We start from the raw sequence: 24,132 nt of genomic DNA on the forward strand, positions 1-24,132 counted from the left end.
ATTAGAAGTGGCATGATCATATTTACAAGGCACACATGTTATGGCCTCCTTTAATCAGAAAATTACAAATGTCCATTCTTCTGGTTTTGTAATTTCTCTTTGACCTGCCGGTCGATCATCAAGTCGAATGCTTGTCTTTCTCTGAAAAGAGAAAAAAACAAAACAAATTAAGGGTAAAATGTGTTCCTCTGAAACGTTTGTCAGATCAAAATTCTAACCTGTTACTTATACATCGTCCCTTCAGGTACTTTTCTTCAGCCTTTTTTATTGAAATATTGTCCACACCAGCAATGGCATAGATGATGGCCTGCACAGAAGGAAGGAATGATCTTATATTACAAACTATACTACATAAACAGTGGACTGTTTACCAGAAAATATATCAAATAACATGAGCCCCCATGAAAGCTTTAACTCACCTCAGGAAGAAGAACATCAAGGACAAAACGGACACGTTCCATGAACTTCACTTCAGCGAGGCAAGGCGCGGTAGCCACAGCGGACGTATAAAATTCATTTAGGTACCAGTAAACTTGGTCCAATTGCTGGTCATCCTCCAGGTAAATGTTAACCACCCGTTTCTGTCTGGCACTCAAAAAAGAGTGAAACCACCTGGACTGCTGCTGCCCACGAATAACAGCCTGTAAGAAGAGTGACAGAAAGAAAGATGGATTTATGTACACTTTTTTTGAGACTATATCAGATCACAAGACAAGAGTCTAGGCAACAGGGGTTTTTGGAACCAATGTTGCGTTTAACTGTTAGTGTTAAAAGTTGCTGTAGTAAAGCAACATTCAGCATGTTGCATATAGGCTCATTAAAGCCTGGTCTGTTTGCAGCTGGTCTATTCCGCTTAAATTCATGTGTTCAACCAGCTGGCGTACACTGTGGGACAGAAAGGAAAGAGAAAGTGGTTGCTAGTCCTAGATTTACAATAATCATACCAGAAGGTGTTTATCCACCATGTGCTGCTTGACAATAAAATGTACAAGCTTTTCGTTAGCACGGTTGTGGGCAGCATGGCTCCGGTCTGGCAGCAGCCTCTTTGCACGGCTGCCGACATCCTCCTGCTGTTCGTTGAAGCTGTCCTCCTTATGATCATCACATCGGTCCTCCTCCATCATGTCACTGGCGATGGTTAGTCTCTCTGAGGCAGCCTGAGGATACATGCTCCTCACTGGATAGCCTACAGCCAGCAAAACATCAGCAGTGAAGAGCTTAATCAGGACCAAGAGCAGCCCAATTAAGTTATTATTCCACAATAGTCTGGTACTGGCATCATTTTGATGGCAAAACTTACTCATGTCGTGGTCGAAGTACTCAATGAAGGAGCCAGAAAAGGAGCCACAAGCTGCAAAGGCCAAACTGGATTTAGTATTACAGTCAGTTCAGTTTTTTCTATTTTCTCCATAACAAACTGACAATACCGATCCGTATCCTGTAGTCTTTTATGAGTTCCAAGGACCACCTAATCGCAGCCTCATACTCTTCTTTGGCTTTACACTGTAATAAAATCAACATGAGAAAAAAATAAACCTGTGAAAAATACTGTTTTTGTAAAACAGAATAAATACTTTATGAACAGCTCTTACCACCAGCTCATTTGCTTCTTCACAGTCAAAAGGCTTCAAGGATTTCAAAGCCACAGCAAACCTTAAGAAACACAAACTCCATATGAGTTTAATATGGGAGGGAGAGATTCACTACTGCTAAGATGTAGAGGCATTAACCAAGATTTCATTCCTTACCCTTTTTTTGTCTGAGTGATCGCATAATCAATGAACAAGATGTTGGCTTTTTTCTGCCTACGGTTAACACTTTTTACCTGCAGAGAGTAATGTATAAAAAATATATATATATATATATATATATATATATTATTTTTACAACAGCACCTTCTCATGAGAACTCATTGTGTTCGCACTCACCAGTGCAGGCCAGAAAGGATAATGTCTATATTTGCTCCACACAAACACTCCTTCTATGATGGATGAAGGTTCTGAAAGACAAAAAAGAATATTTACACACAATATGCTCAGGGTCTTCACTTTATAGGTGCTATTTGCATTGAGCAAATTCAGTCTCACTTTTATCCACCGTCATCGTGAAACTTGGGAGGTCTTCATCCTCCTCCTCCTCCTCACTTTCCTCCTCATCCTGGAGGTACAAAGATGGCAGCTGTTCCTCATGGTGACTCAGCTCTATTGAGAGATCTGAAGACAGTAAAGACTCATCTGTTTTTTAAGATGAGGGGGTCAGGGAGAGAAAGCAGTAACACGGAGTTAGAGCAGATAATGGTTTTCATAAGTTCCTCTAATCTCTATATCCCTACAAAAAGATGAAGCCACACAGAGCAGACACATTCAGACACATTCTGAATAAACTGTGGTTAAAGGTAAACCTCAATGAGGGCAGGTAAGTTAACATTCACTTATACTGAAACAGCACTCTAAACAGCAGTGATGGTAAAAAAAGGACAGTGTGTGGATTTTTTGGCATCAAGAACAGACTCTGCAGTCAAATATTACCTTCCTCTGATGGAAAGGTCTTCTCCAGTTCAAATCTACCGCGCTGAGACTGTGTAGTTTCTTTTAAAGTCTCCGTCTTCATTTTCCGGGACCTGCCACGCTGGGACTTTGCTGGAGGTCCGTTGGTTTGGCTGCAGGTCTGGGTTTGCACCTTGGGTGCCCTTTTTTTGAGCTGTCTTGGCTGGGAAGGACAACCCCTCTTACGTCTGTTTTGAGATTCTGACTTGGAGCTTGATGGCTTTCCCACTGATGTCTACAACAACACGGAGAGAAGTTCTGAAACTGTAAAGGCTGAAAATATAGAGACAATATTTATCAGAAAAGACCATCACAGCAGCACACCTTTAACTGAGGAAGGAGTTGAGTGCATTCTAAGTCCTTTGGTTTTACTGCAGGCGTGGAGCTGGAAGTGCTGGTCAGGATGTCAGTGGAGGGGCTGTGGACTGGTGTGGAGGTCTGGAAGGCTCTTTTTGTTTGTCGTTTTCGTCCCTGGCTTCTCTTTGGAGTACATGGTGGGGAACTCACAGTGCCCTGGCTGACAGTATCATTGTCGCGGCCTGGAAGAGTTTTTGATGCCTCTGTGGCTGGTGTTGAAACACTGACCGAGGCGAGTTCCTCTGTCGGTGCCTGCTTGGGTTCCCTTTTTCTAGATTTCCGAGGTCCCCCTGAAAGAGCATCAGTAGTCATACTTTACATGGCGCGCGCGTGTGTGTGTGTGTGTGTGTGTGTGTGTGTGTGTGTGTGTGTGTGTGTGTGTGTGTGTGTGTGTGTGTGTGTGTGTGTATGGGATCTATGGGATTCTAAAAACATTTTTCAACTGCTGACAAACTTCTGAAAGTAAACAGATGTTACCTTTCATTGCTGTATGACTAAGTGAGTCCCTCACATTGAAAAGGTTTCCCTGGAGTTCCAGCATGGTGGTGAGTGACAGGCAGAAGAAAATCAGAAGTCATTACATGCTCAAACAACTCACAGCATTAAGGCCCCACCTACTACTTTGACCTCAGCTTTAGGCCATATTAGCACTTGTCATTTTGAAATGGCCCTCACTAACCTTTATGCAAACGCCTGCAGAACCCAACATGTGAACACGTTGTCCGTGGAAACAGACGCTCAGCGTTCATACGCAGACACAATTAACGGGACACACTTGCAAAAGACAACAGAACAAACATGACAACAACACCACACGACGTGCAGGGAGCTAACGCGAAGCTAGACAGGGGCGACGTGCCCTGGCACTGCGTTAACACAAGCTGCGGCACAGGCTGTAAACAAGTGGAGTCCACCCACAACACCAACCGTTTACCCTTAAACCATCTGACTTAAACACAACAGTTGGTGTGCACTTATTGTAATGTAGCATAACCAGGATACAGCTACTGATCCGCCGTATAACAGCGCGTTTTCGGTGTGATCAGCTAACGCCACACAGCAGTAAGCAGCCGGACTATGACATTAAACCATAAAAGAGCTCTGTCCTGAGCAATAACAACGAATTACACAATTAAAAAGCAGCCACTCACCTGACGATGTTTTCACACTTAGCTTCCAGGTTTAACCAATCGATCTGGATCGCCGTGTACACTATGCACTAATACACAGCGACGCCAATCGTGACAATAAACGTTCAAATTGTCAAAATATTCAATAACACTGGAAGCGACACGTCGCATAAAAAACCCTAAAAAATAAATGCAATACTTTGTTTAGCTACCCGCGGATACTACACTTTGTAAGTCGTAACGCCACCCACTGGACTGGAGTAAGTGTGTATAAAGGGGAAGAGAGCTGCTTCTTCTTCTTCTGCTTCTTCTGCTTCTTTTAGTTTATTGGCGGGTGGCATCCTACTCTTAGGTGCATTGCCGCCACCTATACTATACTGGAGTGTGGGCCTGAGTGGAGAGAACAAAACAAACAAACAAACAAACAAACTAAATTAGATAACTCTTTTTAGAATGGATGGTAAATGAAATTCATTAATGCCTGCTTTCCTTAGGTCCCTCTGAAACTTATTTCTTTCTGTTGTGTATGCTGGACATATGCATAATACATGATGACTGTTTCTTCTTCATTACAATTCTTGCATAGCCCTGATGTATGTTTACCTATTAGTTTCAGTGTTTTGTTTAATCTAGTGTGTCCAAGTCTTAGTCTTGTAATGCATCTTTCTTCTCTCATACTGCCTAATTGAGTATAAGGGTCTTCCTGTTATTTCCTCATCCCACTGCTTCTGCCATTCTCTCAGGAGATATCTCTTGATTATAGATTTTGGTTCTAGTTTGCTAAATGCTGTTACAATGACATTATCCAATTTAAGTGCTCCCTTTGCTAGTTTGTCTGCCCTTCCATTGTCTATAACACCCTGATGTGCTGGAACCCACATAAAAACAAAGTTTTTTATCCTGAACAGAGATTCATATCTTTCATCGACCATATCCTGTCTGGCTTGAGATGAAGATGACTGAAGTGATTCTAGAACTGAGTAAGAATCTGAGCAAATAATGGCCTTGTTAGACTTGGTATCTTCCACCCACTGCAATGCTGTTACTACTGCCATCATCTCTACTGTAAAAACTCTACTTTCAATAAAAAAGCAGTTTTTCCTGTATTGGGATCTTTTGAACCGTCTGTAAAAATAGCTTCTTCTTCTTCTCTTTCATTTCATTTAACAGCAGCTTACATCCTATACTGTCGGCCTACTGCCATCTTCTGGACAAGCATCAAGCATCAATACATGATTAGGCAGAAGTACATAATTAGGCAAATATGGAATAATTTTTGGTTTAATATGCAAATATATATTCTTAAATGAAGTCCTCTAGACAGCTCCTGACAAAAAGTGAGCAGTGACTGTGCAGGATTATCCAGCCACGCAGGTAGGCCTATTTATATGGTTTTTCTCATCATGTTAAAATGCCTGTGTTCATTGCTGTGTGGGGATTCAGGGATTGTTTTGCCACCTGTTCCACTTTAGACACTTATGTAAGACTCAACATGTCCAACACTCTCTGTCAGTTGCTCAGCTAATGCATGTCTGGTCTGTCCAGTAATACCCTTAAGGCAACAGTAGAGTGCACTGTGTGACTGCTCAGCACAACGCATTGTTCTCTGTTCCTAAAAACATTCATTGACTTAATGCAGACAGACTGCTGCTCAGGCAGAGCTTTTGGGAGTGGACCTCGCTTACTATTATTTTTTTTTTTTTTACCAAGGCGCTGCCACATACTTAATAATTTGAGAGATCCTGCAGCTAGTTGTTCTTTGGCTTTGCGTGTCACTTTTTAAATGTGCGTGTCAGTAGGCTAATGTTTGACAGTCACAGTCAGTCCTTATTTGTTATCCACATCCTCTCCAGCCCCAAAAGGCTTTAACTTTATCAGCAAATAACAAGTACCAGCGCGCTTTGTCTGGACATAACCAGTAAGTATGACACAGGTGTCACATCACCAAATCTCCAGCGACTTCTCCCCCATTTATAACAGGCAGCAGTCCACCTGCTACTCAGCTAGGACCTCTGGATGAGTATTGGCCTGAAGCTGGTGGGGGGGCAGGTTGGCCCCGCCCTCATCCAGATGTGCGCGTCGCCCCTGCCTCCTCAGTCCACTGCTGGCTTCAGCAGCGCGCGGAGCCTGAGGAAGTCAACAGGAGGGTCGCTTTCACTGAAAGTACAAACCACGAGGAGCGGGCTCAGTCTGCCGCGGGTCTGCATTTTACTCGGTCCAATGAGTCGTTACCTTATGTTAGTTTATGAGACCTAAGCTGTGCGTCGGAATTTACCCCCGGGGTGTTTGCGCTACCTGGCCAGCCTGAGACGCAGACTGATGGAGAGAGGCAGGGCTGCCAGTGCAGAGCGCAGCTGAGCACAGCGCCTCATTCAGCGCAGAGCAGAGTCTGTGACAGGGAGCGGTCTGCTTTCTCACACAGCCTCCTGTTTTTTAGAAGTGATTCGAGGGTTTTCTCTCAACACAACAGCCCGTGGAAAAAAAAGAAGAAAAAAAAAACATCTAGGTTTTTTTTTGTCTTGGCAGCGGAATTGGGATGTAACCGGTTCACATGCATCTGGAAGTGGCATGAGGTTACCTCCAGCCTGAGAAGCGCAAACTGCAGCGGCGTGCAGTTAATTGAAATCGACCCGGTGGTCTCTCTTTGAATGTGAATCTGCAGCAGAGGTTCTTTCTCCTCTCCTCTCCACCGCCCCCCCATCCTCTCACCACCAACATGACTTCACTGTCGGGGACTAAGGAGAGGTCTGTGAGCAGCCGGAGCAGAAAATATGGGGTAGGTTATTCATCCCAGCACTCCTCTGGTACCAGTAAGCCTGGTAAACATAAAAACTTATCACCCGTTCAGGGCTACATGCACCTCATCTCACACCACCTACCCATTTTAACAGGAACCTGTAGTTTGCTTTTTCCATGCTGAAGCTGATGAAAGATCCCATTAGATTCTGTCCTCATGGTGTTGATTGATTGGTGCAGATCACACATACATGGTGCTACAACAACAACATTTTCACTGAATAATGCTCCACATGACCAAATCAGATGCACACACTGCCTACAGCCTAATTAGTGTTAATTTATTACACAGAGTTTGGTCATATTAAACCCACCCCTTGACTTGGAGATAATTGACCATTCCAAACCTATCCGCCTCTATACTCATTGCTGCCTTATTATAGCCCTTCAGAGGGATCACAGTGTAGTGGCCAGCCTCGCCAGACTTCACCACATCAATGAGTCTGTTCTCTGACTGGATTTACCCAGCCGCAAAAGATCAAATTCACAACTCCTTGCGGCTCATTTGATGTCCCCATGTAGCTCAGTGGAGCAAAATAACACAGGTCTACCCGGGCTTGATCCTATTTAACGGTTAATGGAAGCATCCAATATGTTGTCTGTTGATTTGGTTTGCAGCAGTATTGCAGTAAATGTTTAATATCGGATCCAGACTTCTTTTTTTTAGTCAGTGTGTTATTGGTATGAAGTATTTGTGACTTTTGACTGTATATTTAGCCTGCATGTTTCTGTCCAAAGCCATTTAAGGTCATTTATATGTATCAATCAGTCAAAGCATGAGCTGTGTGAGTCGGGTTATTATTTTTCAATGAGCCACAACTGTTGTTTGTCTGAGTGATTGTAGTAATATTGTAGGTTTTTAAATTTCACAAAGCTGATTTTAAGGAGTAATAGTGCACACTCATCATGTAATGCAAAAACGTATAATTAATCACTTTAAATGTGATATCTGCCTCTTCAATGCCTGCTGTGTATATTTACAATGTAGATCACTTTTGTGATGTTATGGAGCTCAACACACATTTAGTGCTTTAAACACAAAAAGTTTGAAGTTAATAACTGTTGGGGTATTTCTGTTTTTAGTCAGTTAAATTTGCACTGTCTAAGAAAATGAAAAACATTGGCCTTTGTGCAGTCACCCGCTGCCTCAGTCTAAAGGGCTTATCAGTCAAGCAGGTCCACGAGGTCCTTCATACTCCACAGGGATGAAGTGGGCTGCTGAACACAAACAAATATTAACCTCTCAATAATGTCCATTTTCTCAGACAGCCTTACCTTGCAATTTACAGTTACTTTGACAAAAGTTACTGACTTCAGACTCTGCATAATTACTCAAAGAACTGAGCCATACCTGCATGTAATATACTTCGCAAGAGCTGAATAACTCATCTCCCTGCTTTGAGTGATCAATCACTCCATGTTGTGCTTTTTCTGGCATGACATGTTACAAAGCCTGTAGTGAAAAGACTTCTTAAATAAATGTTTCTTCCTTTAAAACACTGTCACAGATGCCTGACACTTCTCCGACCAAGTCTGCCTCATTTTTTCCGGACACATGGTGCCGAAAGGCCTATGAGGAAACCACGCGCTCCAGCACACGCCCTGCCCCGGATGGTGCCGGCTCCATGCCCAGCTCCACAGGCACCCCATCACCAGGCTCAGGAATCTCTTCACCTGGATCCTTCTCTGGCTCGCCAGGGACCATCTCACCAGGGATTGGAACAGGATCACCTGGTTCTCTTGGTGGCTCCCCGGGTTTTGGGACGGGATCTCCTGCCTCGGGCAGTGGAAGTTCTCCTGGTAGTGAAAGAGGGATATGGTGTGAGAACTGCAATGCTAGGCTGACGGAGCTGAAACGACAAGCACTGAAACTCCTCATCCCTGGACCTTACTCCAGCAAGGTAAAAAACATATTCTTTTCCTGCCTTCTCCCGCATCATGTGTATGACAGTGTGTGTATGAATGACGCATTTTTTTTTTGCACTACCAGAGCTGACTTGCTTTTGTTCCATATGGCGGCCAAAATAACTGGTTCCTTCATTAACTGTGGCATTTGGACAGTGACACTTATTAACTAGGTTGCTTGTGAAAGACTGGGCTCCTAATCATTCCCGTGCTTATTGTGCTGTCAGAGTTATTGTTGTCATAAATCATAAGGTGGCTGTAATTTGTACACCCCTCTTTTGACCATCTGAGCTGAAGTTGGGGAGCCTTTGGGATTGAGGATAATTATTACACAGAACCTGTTAATCTGTATCTGTCAGAACAGAGTGATAAACACGGGTAAGGCTATTTTGATTTTATCTTGGAATTTCCCATTGTATTTGACTGATCATATTACCAAAATCAATAGCTTACTTTATTCTATATTGCCTTTGTCTCTTTGAGAAAATTAAAGTGATGGATTGCTGAAAGACACTGACCTCTTAGATCATATATTAATCAATATGGACAGCTGCCTTTTTTAATTTTCTTTGACGAGTGTTTTCTTTTTTGTGTGGGTAGTCCATAAAATAACTTTGATTTCCATTAGTCCAGTGATTCTCAACAGGCAGGATATGAAAATCAAATCATGCATATATTTATCTTGTTCTTCTTCTAACATTTCTACACTGGAGCTTATGATTAATCAGAAACCCCAACATCAATAATTAATATGTCTTTTTTTTCCAACTGGAAGCCAAAGCTTGGTTTTGCACCAGGCATTTGTTTTGACCATATCAGTCTCTATGTGTTACATTGTTGTTGCACATACAATGAAAAACAAACAAAACATTCTCCTGGCAGAGCTTTAGACGCTGTATACCTTTTTAAACAGGTTGCCTCAGGGTCTGCGCATCCTTCTGCTCTGCTGACTGAACATACAGTGAGCCACACATCAGGCTTTGAGTTAATTGGTAACAAATAAGGATGCATTATGCAACATGGGGCTGAGCCAAAGATGCAGGACTTCAGTGGGACTTGGTGAATAGCCTGCAGGGCAGCGTTGGAAATTGTTAGAAACAGTGGTGTTTAGTGAGGACCATTGGCTGGTAGACCACTAATTGAGGCGTTACTTGTGAGGTTGAGTTTAGTTCAGGCTGATTAAAGCTTTCCCATTGTGGTTAACTTTATTACAGTGTAGAATACATTCAGCAAGAGCTACAGTAATATAACTGGTATTTTATGTCTTGCTGTAACATCTATCAACTTTTATAACACACTCGTGTCTGGCACGTTTAACAGCTACTGACATGGAAATGTGTGAAACTGTTTTATTCATGAGAAATCTGAGTTAAGCACAAAATTAATATGTACTGTCCTGTTTAATCTTTGTGTACTAAAAAGTAAAAATATATTCAGTTCTTTAACTTACTGAGGTCCTTCAGGAGGTTAGATTATCTGTTTAAAAAGCATCATCAGTGTTTGTAAAGTATCAGACATTTCCTGCAATTTCCTGGCTGGTTTTCTTTTCCTTTTCCTTTTTTTTTTTTACCCTGAATCTTCTAACAAGGGTGATGTGACCTATGCAGGTGTTCTGTGTCAAAGAAAAGCTGAACTCATGTCCTTGATGAAGCAAAGTGACCTAATAATCCTTCTCCTTCACCAAATGTGCCAGAGCAGCAGTTCAGTGTGTGTGTGTGTGTGTGTTCCTGGTGTGCTGTGTGTGCTGTCAGTATAAAACCCCAAGTAATTCCCATGGGACACTGTGACATAAGGTATGTGACCCCAGACAGCAAGAATACACCCATGAGCCTCTCTTTGCCTATTAAATATGAATACACAACAGGTCATGCTTGGCCCATGCTAACTACACACACACATACATTTGTATTTCCATTGCTGCAGAGGACATGACATTGACTCATATTCATTTCCTGGTGACCAACCATAAGCACTGACTTCTTAACCTTAACCCCTCACCCTAACCTTAAACCCAGTCTTCACCTTTAACAACATGCACAAGGATCTACGTTCTTACTGAATGTTGAGAGATATGAGATTGTGAAAGACTATTAGTTAATACTGTGTAGACAAAGTGGTTTGTGTGTGCATTTTTTCCCGTTAATTCTATTGAATGTACTTTTAAAACACATTTAATCATTAAAGTGAATTCTCCTTTGTCTATACTCAAATGAGACATGACAGCAGATGCCTGGTGCAAGGTTTTTCTTCCAACTGTGATTTAAATTTTGTCCTCAATTCAGTCTAGGTCATGTTGCCCATCATTACTCCTGTTCCTCCGTCTGCTGGATAAAGAAGAGAAGTAGAGTCAGGCAGGTCATTTACCCACAGCAGTATGTGCAGTAGGGGGCAAAACGGTGCCCTGTTGAAGGATTAGAATGAGCAGAGTGTGTTTTCAGGTTTAGACACACACACGCAAAATGCACACACACTTGCAACCTCAGGACTCAAAGCACATCTGGCTCCACAGCTGTATCCACTTAGGGCCTCTGTCCCGGCTCGGCTGGTTGTGTATATCTGTGTATCGGACTGTGTATTCATCCCTTATATCCACACCCAAATCATAAATGGATGGAGTGTGATCTGCTTTTGGTTGGTCCAGTTCACTTCAGGAAAGTGGGTCACTGTAGTGTGTATGTGTGTTTATTTCACCAGTAAAGTGTCTGTTTCAGATCAACTGCAAGTCAAAACCATTCATGTTTATAAAGTAAAACACAAACATGAGACATAAAAATAAAGCCCAAGAGGGACATGTTTGTGAAAAGATTTACTCCCTCAAGAGTTTTTTTTTCTCAGTCAACTTGAGTGTATAGGAATTGTACTGAGAACCTGCACTGTTGAAGTTATGGATACTCTATATATCTCAGGCACATGCTTAAAATGTTTATACTAACAGCCATTGAAGTGTTTGCCAAGATGTTGATTAAACAGCAGCTCACTCTGTACACAGATTTTTTATACATATTACAGAGACCAGAACCTAGTTAGAGATACGTTTTATTTTAGAACTAGTAGATACACAAACATGGTCTACAGCAGAGTGAGGTCACCTGCTTGGGTCACAGAATACAGTGTAAGCACTGAGACTGTCTCACACTCTTGGATAACCTCAGTTTTTTCTGCTAGTTGCTCTAATAAAGAATGAAAAAACAGTCAAATACACTGACGAATACACACTGTATTCAGAAAGATTTCCCTGATATCAATGCACCTGTCAAATCAAAAAATGGTAATCAGTTGTTTCAGATTTTCCGTTCCACAAAAAAGTGGGTGTGATACGTTCACGGATATGATCATTTTAACATATCTCAAGCACAGGTAATTATCACCTACAACCAGTAATTATTCTATAATTGTTGTACTTACCTGATTAACCAGAGTATGGATGCTCAGCAATCTGCCCTTAAAGGGATATATTTCTGCACACAGGTAGCTAGCTATCCTGTTATAACCAAATCCCATAACATTACACAGGCAGGCCTCCGGTAACCACGGCAGCTGGTGTTGCCACGGCAGCGACATGTGACAGATGTGAGCTGCATACATATCTCCATCAGTGCTAATGGGCTCCTCATAGCTTTGTGTGAAAGCATGAGAGGCTTAGAGAGGGTGAAAATATATGGAGTTCATGTGAATAATAGCATTTTAGTGTGTGTTTTTAGCAAGAGGCACAAGAAAATATATATGACCAGATAAATTATGGAGGTGTGTGTGTGTGTGAGAGAGTGAGAAAGGCGGGGGGAGTGATCATGCCCTCCTGATGCCTTTCAGGTGTGAAAGACATTACCATATAAAGAGGTGGCATCATCAATAACAGCAAGATGGTGTGGATGGATGGATATGTGTGTGAAGGGAGGGAGGGACGCTAATGTAGGCTCCACTGAGCAGCTTCTTACTAGGTTTAGAATAATTTGGCCCCTTTCTCTTTTACCACATGCTGTTAAATATCAAACTTGTTAGGAGAAACTAAGCTTCACAGCTGCTCTGGTTGATCTCATTGAGATTTCATCCACTTTTATTCACAGTCTGTTTTTGTCCCAGCATAGCCTTATTTATTTAGTTTGTCTGATGACTGCATCCTTTACCAATACTCTGATATCTATAACAAAACCAAGTACTCAAGATGCACAGTGGAGGTTATTAAACTAAAATGCTCTCTCTCTCACACACACACACACATTTTTGCTATATTTGGCTTCAAGAAACGGAGATCTAAATTTAGAGGAAGAGACAAGTGAAAACAACAAAAAGAGGATTAGGAATAACAGAAACAAGTAGCTAGAGGGAAAAGGACTGTTCTAATAGTGCTATCATTGTCATTACTGCCACTGACCCAGAGCGGACACACTTAATTAGACTAACTACCTCAGCCAGTAGGCTGCCATAGTCAACACACTGTCTCTGTGTGCAACCTGTCTACAAAGAGCCAGAGAAGCAGCAAGCTTTGCCAGTTCCAAAAGACAGATGATAAACTTGAGTTTGCCAATGTGTCTCAATTAGGACATTGGCTACAAAAATACACACTATTGATCCAGCAGATGGCTTTTCAGCATGTATGTACAGCAGACGCTATAGCTGTGTTGATTGTGCAACAGCTTTTTTGCATGTTTTTAAACTGCTTTTTGTAGAGAAAATGTTTGTATTACTTTATCTGAGCATTATCAATGACTTGCTGGTACATTTATAGTGCATTATACACCCAACACCAACATTATAAGCACTGAGAGGTTAGTGGGTAGTAGCTACCAAATGTTGTTCAAGGGCAGTCTGTGTTTTTCAGGACAAAGAAAAGCCAGTTTAACATTTGACATTTCCTCACAGGCTCCAAGGCCAAAACAACCAAACCCTCACTCCAGCACACCCGCAACATAATGTAATAACAGGCAAATCACATGCATGAGTGCCCACACCCGAACACACACACACAGACTCACAACAGTGTCAACAGATGAAATTACACGCACACTCTGAGGTGCCTGAAGATTTTTTGGCTGTAGAACACACAAATAGACACACAGTTACATGGACACTTCTACATGGTGGAGTAAGTGGCAAAGCATATGCTGCTTATATGCTGTATATCTGTGTCCATCAGTCCATCTGCCCGTTGAGCCTTGTCATGATGTAGCCATGTTCAAAAATAATTTTTATTTCTATGTTTTTTCTATAAAAACTTAATAGAAAGGATCTGATTGCAGTGGGTCTTAGTAGTAGACATTTTACAGTGAGAAAGATTGTTTGGAAAGCATTCAAGACAGCTGTCAATCATCTCAGGAGTGGATGTCTCAGCAAATTGCTGAGCTACATCTCGGACTGTACAGGCTTCTTTGAGCATTTTAATGTGAATGAAGATTGAACAAGTATACCAGGACGACTCCAACATCTTATGTCCAATGGCAGATGAGCCCAAATTGGAGTTGTTTGGCCTTAATGCTCACCACCATTTCTGGTGAAAACCAAACACAGCGTTTCATCAGAAACACCTACTGTCAAGCACGGTGGTGGAAGGCTGATGACCTGGGCACCATGCAGTCACTGAGTGGACCATAAAGTCCTGAGAAAACCTGAAGCCATCTGTCCCACAGTGGTCAAAAGGGGATCAGGACAATGATCCAAAGCACAGCAGCCAATCCACATCAGCCAAAATCCAGACCTCAACCCAACAGAAATGCTGTGACTGGAAGAGGGCTGTGCATAAGCAAATACCCAACTATGATAACAAAAAACTGAAACAGCAGTCATTGAAACAATTGCTGCTAAATGTGAATCTACAAGCTATTGAATCAGCTGACTTAATTTTTGCTAAATAAATAATGGCTCAGTGAAAAAAGTTATGTGTTGTTTGTCTGAGGCTGTAATTAGGTAAGACCCTACAATTAAAATGGTTTTGTTTTATGTGTTTTGTTTTTTGGTATTAACACAAAAACCCTAGAATCAAATGAGGGGGTCCCAACTTTTGAACATGACTGCATTCTGTGCCGCCCATTTTTTTCTCCTAGTTTGAAAAGTTTTTGATTCCTTCATCCATTGCCAAAATAAAAAGTGAAAATGTTCCGGTGTTCCAGAAGCAGCGGGTGCCAGTTTCAGCACTCTGTGACACTGTGAAGTCTCGCTCACTGAACGATTTATTTGAAGACCTGCTAACCACACTTCTAACATTAGCCAACCTGCTGTCATAAGCTGATACATCACACAGAAGCATGCACACTCAGTGATGCAAAAAAAAGAAAAAAAACATGCACACAAACCTTTGGAGGCTATCACACAGTCACACATAACACATCTATCTTCAGCATCTCCCACCAGGAAAATCTCATGACAGGCAGAGGTGTGAGTGACAGGAATGGTGTGTGTGTGTCTGTACTTTATTTTCATGAGAACTATTTTTACTTTTAAACTTTCAAATAAGGACAACTGTGAAGACGGCTGGGTTGGGCCATTATAGGATCAAGACATGCAGGTTACATTAGATCAATAAAGGCAAGAATACATGCAAGCATAAATAAAAGAAGGTTATATGTCTGAAATTACATTTATTAGTCATTGCCAAATTGTATGTTCATCCAGTTTCTTGTGGTGCAGATGTTTGATTGTACAGTATACAGACCAGCATGAATATAAAAAGAAGCCATGAAGCTATAATGGTACATGTGTATAATGCAGGTGAAACTTGAGAATATTGAAGTGGCTTCTATAGAGCGAAAACAATCAATTAGTTTCCTGTCAGTCATGTGCCTAAACACACATGCATACACACATACACACACATAATGCAGCCTCCTGCAGTGCTTGGCTTGCAGGTTTATTTACAGAGTATGAGCTCACTTGCTGGTCCTTTATATGCTCACTAAACAACCTATAGATAGCATCATGGTCCTTTTGTTTCAAGTTGGAACTTAAAATAAATGTTCATGAGAATACTTATTATATTTGACTCCAGGGCTGCACTCTAAAAATCACTCTATAGGCACTCGCCTTATAGCTGGTGGAAATGTGTAATTTGTAAAATAGGTGTATAGCTTTTTAAAGGTAATCTAATATAACATTGGAGTCACTCACACATAAAAAAACCTCTCAAATATCCAGCTTTACAGTCCTACCAATAATCTAATTGGGGAACAGCAGTGAGAAGTGGATGCAGAAAGTGTGTGGGAAGAGGTGAATACAGTTGCCTGTGCAAAGGTGTGATGGCCTTGTGCACTATGTGTGTGTGTGAGTGCTTGTGGTAACAGATCTGCCTTTTAGGGTCAAAAGTAGAGGCAGAGCTTTGCCAGTCAGTTGTCCATGTTTTACAAGAACTGTAACAACATTCCTTTTCTACTGCACTGCTGGCCTGCAAAATGAGTGTGTGCCGTGTGTACATTCCTAACTTAACTATATAGGTTAAGAGGCTGACTAATGCCACAGATAGGATAAGAAGAGAACTCTGTGTGTGTGTGTGTGCGTGTGTGTGTGTGTATTTTGAGCAGGCTTGTGAGTCTATTGTGTCAGAGCATTGTAAAAGGCAGGGGGTGAAACGAGAACACGGATGACATTTAAGCTGTAGTTTCCAGTCTGGCTTTATGGCAGATTTCAATGCAGTCAATAGCGCAGTCACATGTATCAGCCCCTTTAGTATTTTTACGAAGGTTTTTGTTCTTTTAACAAGCTAGCAACGTGATCCCACTGATTCTTAAAATAAAACAGAAGTGGATGATTTGTCTTCTCTTTGGCTTTGTTTTTTTTCACAAGTCATCACTTTAACCTTTAGCAATAGACATAAATATTATCCCCTGTATCCACTTTGTTAATACTTCATCAATCTCCTCGTCATGATTCCTCTGTTCACCTTATCAAAAAGATGAAGAAGAAAGGTAGCAAAAATAGGGTTTAAAATAGAGACAATAATTTATATTGGCTGCACAAAGGTGGAAAGATGTGTGTTCACCCGTGTGTATGTGTGTGTGTGTGTGTGTGTGTGTGTAAGACAGAAAGAATTAAATTGGCTGTTTGTTTCCAGTCCGTGCTTCAATCAGACACAGAGAATGGCCTTTAGCCGTTAAACTTTCCAATTACCTTTAGCAGATGGAGCCTGTGGGGCTCGATTTAGAGCCTTTGAACTGGCTGTTGTTGTTTACTGTTATGTGCTATTGAATGTACACAAGGCTACATACAGTGTCAGCGAGGGCATCATATTAAAGCAGGCCTCTCGTTTTAATCTTTACTATCATCCCTCTCTCACTAAAATCTCAGTGAGATATCAGACAAAGCATGAGAAATATGTGAGCACATCTTCTCGGGTTATTAATAATGCAGCCATAAGACCGGACAGCGGCCATTCTGAATGCAGTTTGATGGCCATGTGTAGCAAAGATGAAGTCTCCCTCCTCTCAGTAACAACTGTGCTCTTTAGCAAAGCTCTTAAACCCCAGCTGCTCCCTTTGAGGACCCCATTGACCAACAGTGGAGCACTGTGCCTTGCTTTACAGATTCCCCCTGTATGAATGAGAGCTACTGTGAGATGATGAGGGCTGGAAAGGAGAAGCACACTCAGCTCAGTTAGCTTTCATGGATATTAAACTGTTAAAAGGTGTTTTATTTTTAAAGGTTTTCAGGATGATTGAAGGGCACACTATATTCCTTCATATAGTGTTTATGTTTAAACACATAAAAAAATCTCTTTGTGTGGCCATGAGAGAGGTAACTAAGAAATAGTTCTAGTGTATGCAACATAAGTTATTTATTATTTGTTGTTCAAATACATTTATGGTCCACAGAAAATAAACCCTAAACCAGAAGTTTTACAGTCTCGCCGTACTAAAAGTAGTATGTGTTGCCTGGCTACACAGCTAACTCAGGGAAAACAAGGATAGTGTATCACAAATTTCACACATTCTGTCTGGGGAGATTTTAATGAGAAAAACGCTAAAAATAGTTAAGTAGCAAATAAAAAATGAGAGCAGCAGGTTTGATCCAGCTGGCCAATCACAGTGTAAAGTGACTGTAAAGGTGGGATTGTCTGTTTTAGAAAGTTATGTAGTAGTTTGACACAAAACTCCCATCCAAGACAAATTATATTATATATTATAAATAATATTAGCATTTAGCTTATTAACAGCATGGCAGAGCTGTGTGGTACACTCATTGGTAAAAAGGCTGCTGTGAATATGCCTCATGCATAAATTATGCCTCATGCAAAAAAAAATCCTATTTTTAAAAAAAGTCTGTATTTGCACAACCAAACACTGTCAATCATGACTGACAGTGTGATGTACTGTACTTTTTTATAGTTATGTGAGTGGAAAATCCTGATGTGCACTGTGACACTGGGTTTGTGTATGTTATGTTATGCTCCTGTGTAAGAGTACACAGAGTGTTTCTGTGTGCACACAGTATATGTAGGAGTTGTCAGGCAGATCTTTACCTTCAGCTTCTCCCTAGTGAGCCTCACTAACCTTGGAATGGGATACTAGAGGGAAGAACGGATGCCTGGAAAAAAAGAAGGAAAAGAGGGGAGCAGAGGAGGTGTGAGAGGGCGTTAGAGAGTGTGTATTCAGGTGTGGGATACGGCAAGATGGATCACCCAACCCAATGTGCAATTTATCACTGTCAGAGATGGGGGTGGGGGTGGGGGGTTGGAAGAGAGGAAGACTGAGAGAGTGAGGGACATAGCAGACCAAGGATATAAGAAGTAGGTGGAGGACAAAAAAGGGGGATGATCAGTTTTCAGAGAGCATCATACTTCATTTAGTGCACAGACATTTTTACAACAGGTCAGCACAAGGTGTGACCCCATGAACAGAGAGGACAGACAGAACTGAGAAAGATGTGACTGAAGATGTTACAGGTCTCGAATCTTATTAGATTTAAATGCCTTATATTTGAGAAAAAAGTATGCTGTTTTGATCCTGAGAAGATGATACACCCTAAACAAAGTGACAAACATCATTAAGCCCTGCATGCAGAGAGAACTGGCTCCTTTCACGTACCTGCAGCTCTTAATATGGCCCAGCTGGCCATGTTTACCCTTATCATGTCAGGCACATTTTAACAGAGGTGATGGCTCTGATTGCATTGACTTATGTTGTGTGAGACAAGCGATATAGTTGTCTTTTATGACAAACTGACTTTCTTGAATACAGAATTACAGTTAAACATACTTGACAACATCAGCTACTGATTCACTTCCTTTCACTGGAAGGGATTCTTGGACTGTAGTGCTAGCAATATATTTTATTTATTTATTCGCAGTGCAGCAAATGATATAGTCTATTTATGGTGCAGTGTGGTGAGACTATTTTTGAGAGCATCATTCTAACACTTGGGGTTATATATGACATTTTTCCCTAACAAAAATGAGGACCTGGCATGTTACACTCAGACAGTAATGTACATGGACAGTCGATGTACAGTGAGGCAACAAGGTGGATATTCAGATTTTCATACCCAATTTACGGGATTACCACCAGGAGCAAATGCAGATACCCCCTGTGAAAACAGGCATTTGCTGACTTCAATCTCATGTAAGCAACAAAGCCAAGTTCCTCATCTATATTCAGGTGGAGGGACCTGGCTAATTGGCAGCTACAAGTAGAATGTTTTTTACATACAGCTTTGGTAGCAAAGGTCTCATTTACAGTGAGGCTCTGCTGCAGATGTGGACTAAATCAAAATCAGGCAATTCATTTACAATCAGGCTCCACCACAGACAGCCGGATAATTTAAAAACAGGCAACAGCATGGAACTTCCACATAAAATAAAACAGGCAGTAAGTTAAACAACTCTTTCATTTATAGCACTGGGCACTGATATAGATGGCTAACTAATAAAAACCAGGCCCTCTTCCAGCCAGCTACCTCATTTACACCATAGCAGGGGGGACTTAATTCTGTACAAGCTGCAACAGGAGCCATAGCTCAGGCTGTTAATGAGAGTGCATACACTGTAAACCATGGAGGCAAAGACTACACACAAACCTAAATATGGATAAAGCAAAAATGTAAAGGTTTATACAAAATGTGTCATGTTTGCATCAGAGCATGTGATCTACAGAGATATGTGCTCTGTCTGTTGCATCTGTTTTCAGGGTTTCTACCCTCTTTGATTCTTGTATATGTATTCAGTGAGGAAAACACAACTTTGGGATGAGCACTTAACCTAAGCTAATCCAAGGCAACATTCAGGCAGCCAATTAATTATGGTTGTCAGTCCCAAAGAGTGGGCTGTATGAATGTAGCCTCTGGCAGGCTTCAAACCAAGAGCGCGTCATCATATGGTCTGAGGGAGCGCTTCAAAGAGTCCCTGAAGGCCTCCTTTAAAGACCTTCACACTGACCCTGCTTCATGAGAGTAACTTGCCCACATCCCTTCAAAGAAGTAAGATTTCAAAGCCCATCTATGACAACCAGTGCATCAAAGTATGTGAAACCACCGTCTCGTGCTGTTGCTGACGTTTTCCCTTTGCAACAGCTCAGGGTAAAGTCTGGCAAAGTTCTCTTGTTTCACGAATGAGTCATAGTGATAGTATTAAAATGGAGAAACTAGTCAAGTGTTTGTGCATTTATATTTTATTCCTTTTATCATGATAGATTTTTTTATTACTGTGGCTCATGGATACACTTACATAAACCAGAGTAAACTGCAGAATTACCTGCAGTGCCAGTCTGAAATTGATTCGCACATCCAGAGAGAGAGAGAGAGAGAATAACAAAAGGTGACCAGGCTGATCTACAGCTTTGACAAAAAGATCCTCATAGAGAGATGGACTTGAACATGTATGTGTGTTTTATCCCTTCTTCACATATTACTGATAGTGACACACCCATTCTACATATAAAATGTAAAAGTTTCTAGCAAAGAAGAATTCAGCCAGTAATTTACACCCCTCTAGCTGTGGATTGGTTATGCTAATTAATTTCTGCATTGCTATGGCAACACAAACATTGTAATGCGTTTTTCTTTGTTATTAATATAGCTTGCAACATCATGAGGGAGTGTGTATGCATATTTGTGCAAAGTGTGGGGTTCTGTTCATCTAAATGTATGCACAAGTGATTAGATGCATATGTGCAAATGTGTGTATGTCTGTGTGCATAATAGGTTACAGTTATGTCCCAACCAATTTAACTCCTACACTCATTATTGGATCATATGAGAGAATGCCCAATTAAAAAGGTGATTAAAAAAGACGTAATTCAGAGGAGAGGAGGAGGGTGTAGGTAATAAATGAGCCAAAGATGAGGAAACCATACAGGGCTCCTTAAGTTATTTGTCATGGGGGGAAAAACAAAGAAGAAGAAAATTCTCAGTCTCGACTCTCACTAACATGCCATTAAATTGTCTCTGCTTTGTGTATGCTAAAGAAAATGCTTTTAAAAGTACTATGTTAAAACACCATTTAACATAGTGCTTAATGCACGAACAGGTGAAGATCAACTAACCGCTGCATCACTTATGTTTTTATGAATGATTGACAGCAAGCAGCTATTTCTGCAGGAATTTCATGAACCAAACTGCTGCTGCTCACACACTTCTTTGTACAGGCCTGAGCTTCTCCTGCTGCTCTAAGTTACCTTGCTGTAATGACAAAGCAGACCTAATATGGCTACACAAGGAGAAACTCCTGTAGAAAAGGATTATTTTTCTTTATCGTGAACAATGAGCGGTGCCTTATAAGTGCCTTATAATAATTTCACTTTGACCATGTTGGACAGCATTTGGCATTTTATCACCAGTTTTCCAGGTGAACAGTAGTTTATGGGAATATGCCACTAGCTCATAATTCAGGTAGGGGATCATATCTAAAAGTTTACACAAAATATGTCATGTTTCCATAAGGAGACCTTGGATGATGTTAACAAACAATTTTACCTGCAAAAACAATAAGAAAGAGCTGATGTTGAGAATTAAACCCACCGTTCCCTCAGGGGATCAGGCATCTGTCACACAGGACAGGTGTGTCCATGTATTATCATAAAGGCCTGCCAACCTGACTGGCTCAGACCTGTGCTTGACCTGAGTCAGTGTAATGTTTGTCCTATATACCCTGTGTAATAGACCTCACTCAGGCACAGGCACCAGACTCAATTGCTCACCTACACACACTAAAACATGCGTCTCCATCATGACGCTAATGTGCATGATCATAGCCAGCAACATGGTCTCTTTTCTGCTCTTTTTAGGTGTGTGGTTGTGTGTTATTTGAACAGGTGCAAGAAACCGTCTGCACCACTTCTGGGTGAATTCACTGATACTGGACTTGCTTAGAAAATCCTGTGTGTGTATGTACAGGAGCACATAGTGGAGAAATGGGCAAGCAGAAAGATATAAATAACCCCCCATAAATAGAAATGGGGTTAGAGAAAAGGTTAATCTTCATTTGTCGGTGACTCATACATACGACATACACGCATTGTTGTAACTGGCTAACAACATATACAGTTTGAACAGAATGGATGACAAAGAAATATCATAATGGAGCTGGGTCAGAATGTCATCATATGTTCAGTCAGTGGTAGACAGCATGTGTTTTACATTTATCAGTGTGTGCTTATGAAAAGGATGTGTCCTGTTTAGTTTGACAGCCAATTTCCCTGAGTTCTTTACTTCCTGTGTGCACACATAAATGCACACATGCACTTAGACAGTGAGAGACAAACAGGGACAAGCTGTCTTTTCTCATCAAATCTCAGTAATAGCATCCCTCTGTGTCCAGTCTGCAGCCACACACACACACACAGTCACTGCCAGGCAGATAGTCAGCCACTAAGAGTCGCTGAGGTCACTGTTCAGTTAGACCGCTGTCTCTATCTCTCTGCTTTCTCTCTTTCTGTCACTCCATCTTTGCAGTGTAGAGTTGAGGCTATGTTTGTCTACCACTGTAGGAGGAAATGAATCACACACACACACAAACATAGACTATCTGTGGTGCAGAGACTGACTGAGTCAGTCACAGAATACTGATGAACTCCGAGCTGAAGAGTTGGCTTGAGGAGACGGACAGACATAGTAGACCCATATTATTGTCTTATCAATTGGTTAATAAACTCTTAAATTATATGAATTCTCAAAAAAATAATGTTGCTTCCATTGAGATCCTCATGTTGAACTCCTCAAGATTGTTTAGGGTGGACTGAACTCTGACTTGACCACATTAATGAGTGTGTGTGTGTGTGTGTGTGTGTGTGTTCGTGGATCAGCACAATGTAAACAAAGTCATGCTGCTCTATTGGAAGATGAGCTGGGAATAACAGAAAGGAAGTATTATAGTGCTGAGATAAATCCAAGAAGCAGGTCAAAGAGGGGCCACAGAAAGAACGTATATGCGTGTGCTCTTTTCCTACACCTTCCCCCACCACTGTTTCTCTCCATTTTTTTACCGGGCTATTGGCTGCTCTTCAAATTTCAGCTAATTTGGAACAACAAGATCCTCATCTCAAGGACTATTCACTCTGTCCTCTTTATTGCTGCTTCAGTCGCCTGTCTGCCATGCATGTGCATGACAGGGAGATGCAGAGGGGTCAAAAAAGCTAAGAGAGATTAAGTGTTCCCTTTTCACTGATTTTTGGCAAAGATCTAACTTTCCAATTCTGTCCAGACAAGAAAAGCCGGGCTGTTATTTGGCATTGATGGGAAGATTGCCTGATAGTGTGTTCACTGAGGTTTATTTTATCTGCCGCAAACACAGTGATAATAAGTAACAAGAACAGCCAGAAGAATGAGACTCAGCTCACTTGCAGTTACTGCAAAATGTATGCAGTAATTAGTGATAGTGATAGTGGAGAAATTATCCTCCATCTTTCATGGTGCATTTGATGAAGGGATGAAGATAAAAACATTCTTTTCATTCTTTCTAGAGTTAAAATTCTATGCTGGGAAAAGACATGCTAGATTAACAGAAACCTTGATAAACCGAATGTAATGCACAACCAGAACACATCACATTAATGCATGTTTTGTGATTAGCTGATGCTGTCATTACTGCTCTCTCTCATGGTGGGAATACAGTCAGAATCCTGTCTGAAGACTGTTAAACGTACAGTAAAAATAAAACATGATGCTTTCAGCCAACTTTCAATCAGAAGGTCACTGCACATGTGTATGTATATCCTCATACACCTTGTCCTGTTCTTTCTGCTACTTAGAATCAAGGTACTCTTTATCCCTAAAAACACACACATCCTTGCCAGGGTTTGTGTGTGTATCTTGTGGTCTTGTGGTTTGTTGATATAGCCAAACAGGCAGCTCTCACATTGAGAGGGTGCATTTACTATTAGATGAAATGTTGCTTTGTGTGCACACACACATACACACACACTCAGACAGTGTATTGATTGAGGAGAGGTAACAGGCTTGTAATTGAGAGAGGTTTAGTGGTGTGT

At 41.2% G+C, this 24,132-nt stretch overlaps 2 protein-coding genes across 3 annotated transcripts in view; one reads left to right on the top strand and one right to left on the bottom strand.

Annotated features, from left to right (window-relative positions):
- Positions 1-16: 16 nt before the first annotated feature.
- LOC114433932 (PWWP domain-containing DNA repair factor 3A) lies at positions 17-4,309 on the bottom strand. Of its 2 annotated transcripts, XM_028402748.1 has the most exons (15): positions 4,055-4,309; positions 3,583-3,677; positions 3,381-3,429; positions 2,871-3,193; positions 2,529-2,781; positions 2,088-2,234; positions 1,929-1,999; positions 1,749-1,825; positions 1,593-1,653; positions 1,428-1,503; positions 1,301-1,351; positions 945-1,186; positions 420-641; positions 219-307; positions 17-141 (listed from the first exon to the last, which is right to left on the bottom strand). In XM_028402748.1, the coding sequence occupies exons 2-15, from the start codon at positions 3,610-3,612 to the stop codon at positions 63-65; spliced, it is 1,770 nt and encodes a 589-aa protein (XP_028258549.1). In that variant the 5' UTR covers positions 3,613-3,677; positions 4,055-4,309; the 3' UTR covers positions 17-62. The 2 variants fall into 2 exon arrangements, with proteins under 2 accessions (XP_028258549.1, XP_028258550.1); XM_028402749.1 differs by lacking the exon at positions 3,583-3,677 and having other exon boundaries at positions 4,055-4,308.
- Positions 4,310-6,749: 2,440 nt separating this feature from the next.
- The window catches only part of kif26ba (kinesin family member 26Ba), a 63,880-nt gene continuing 46,497 nt past the window's right edge, over positions 6,750-24,132 (top strand). Inside the window, exons 1-2 of the mRNA XM_028401711.1 lie at positions 6,750-6,809; positions 8,338-8,730. Of these exons, the coding sequence (XP_028257512.1) occupies positions 6,750-6,809; positions 8,338-8,730 (453 nt within the window). The remainder of the gene's footprint in view (positions 6,810-8,337; positions 8,731-24,132) is intronic.

This window comes from Parambassis ranga, chromosome 3 (assembly GCF_900634625.1).
Source record: "Parambassis ranga chromosome 3, fParRan2.1, whole genome shotgun sequence".
NCBI classification, from domain to species: Eukaryota; Metazoa; Chordata; class Actinopteri; family Ambassidae; genus Parambassis; species Parambassis ranga.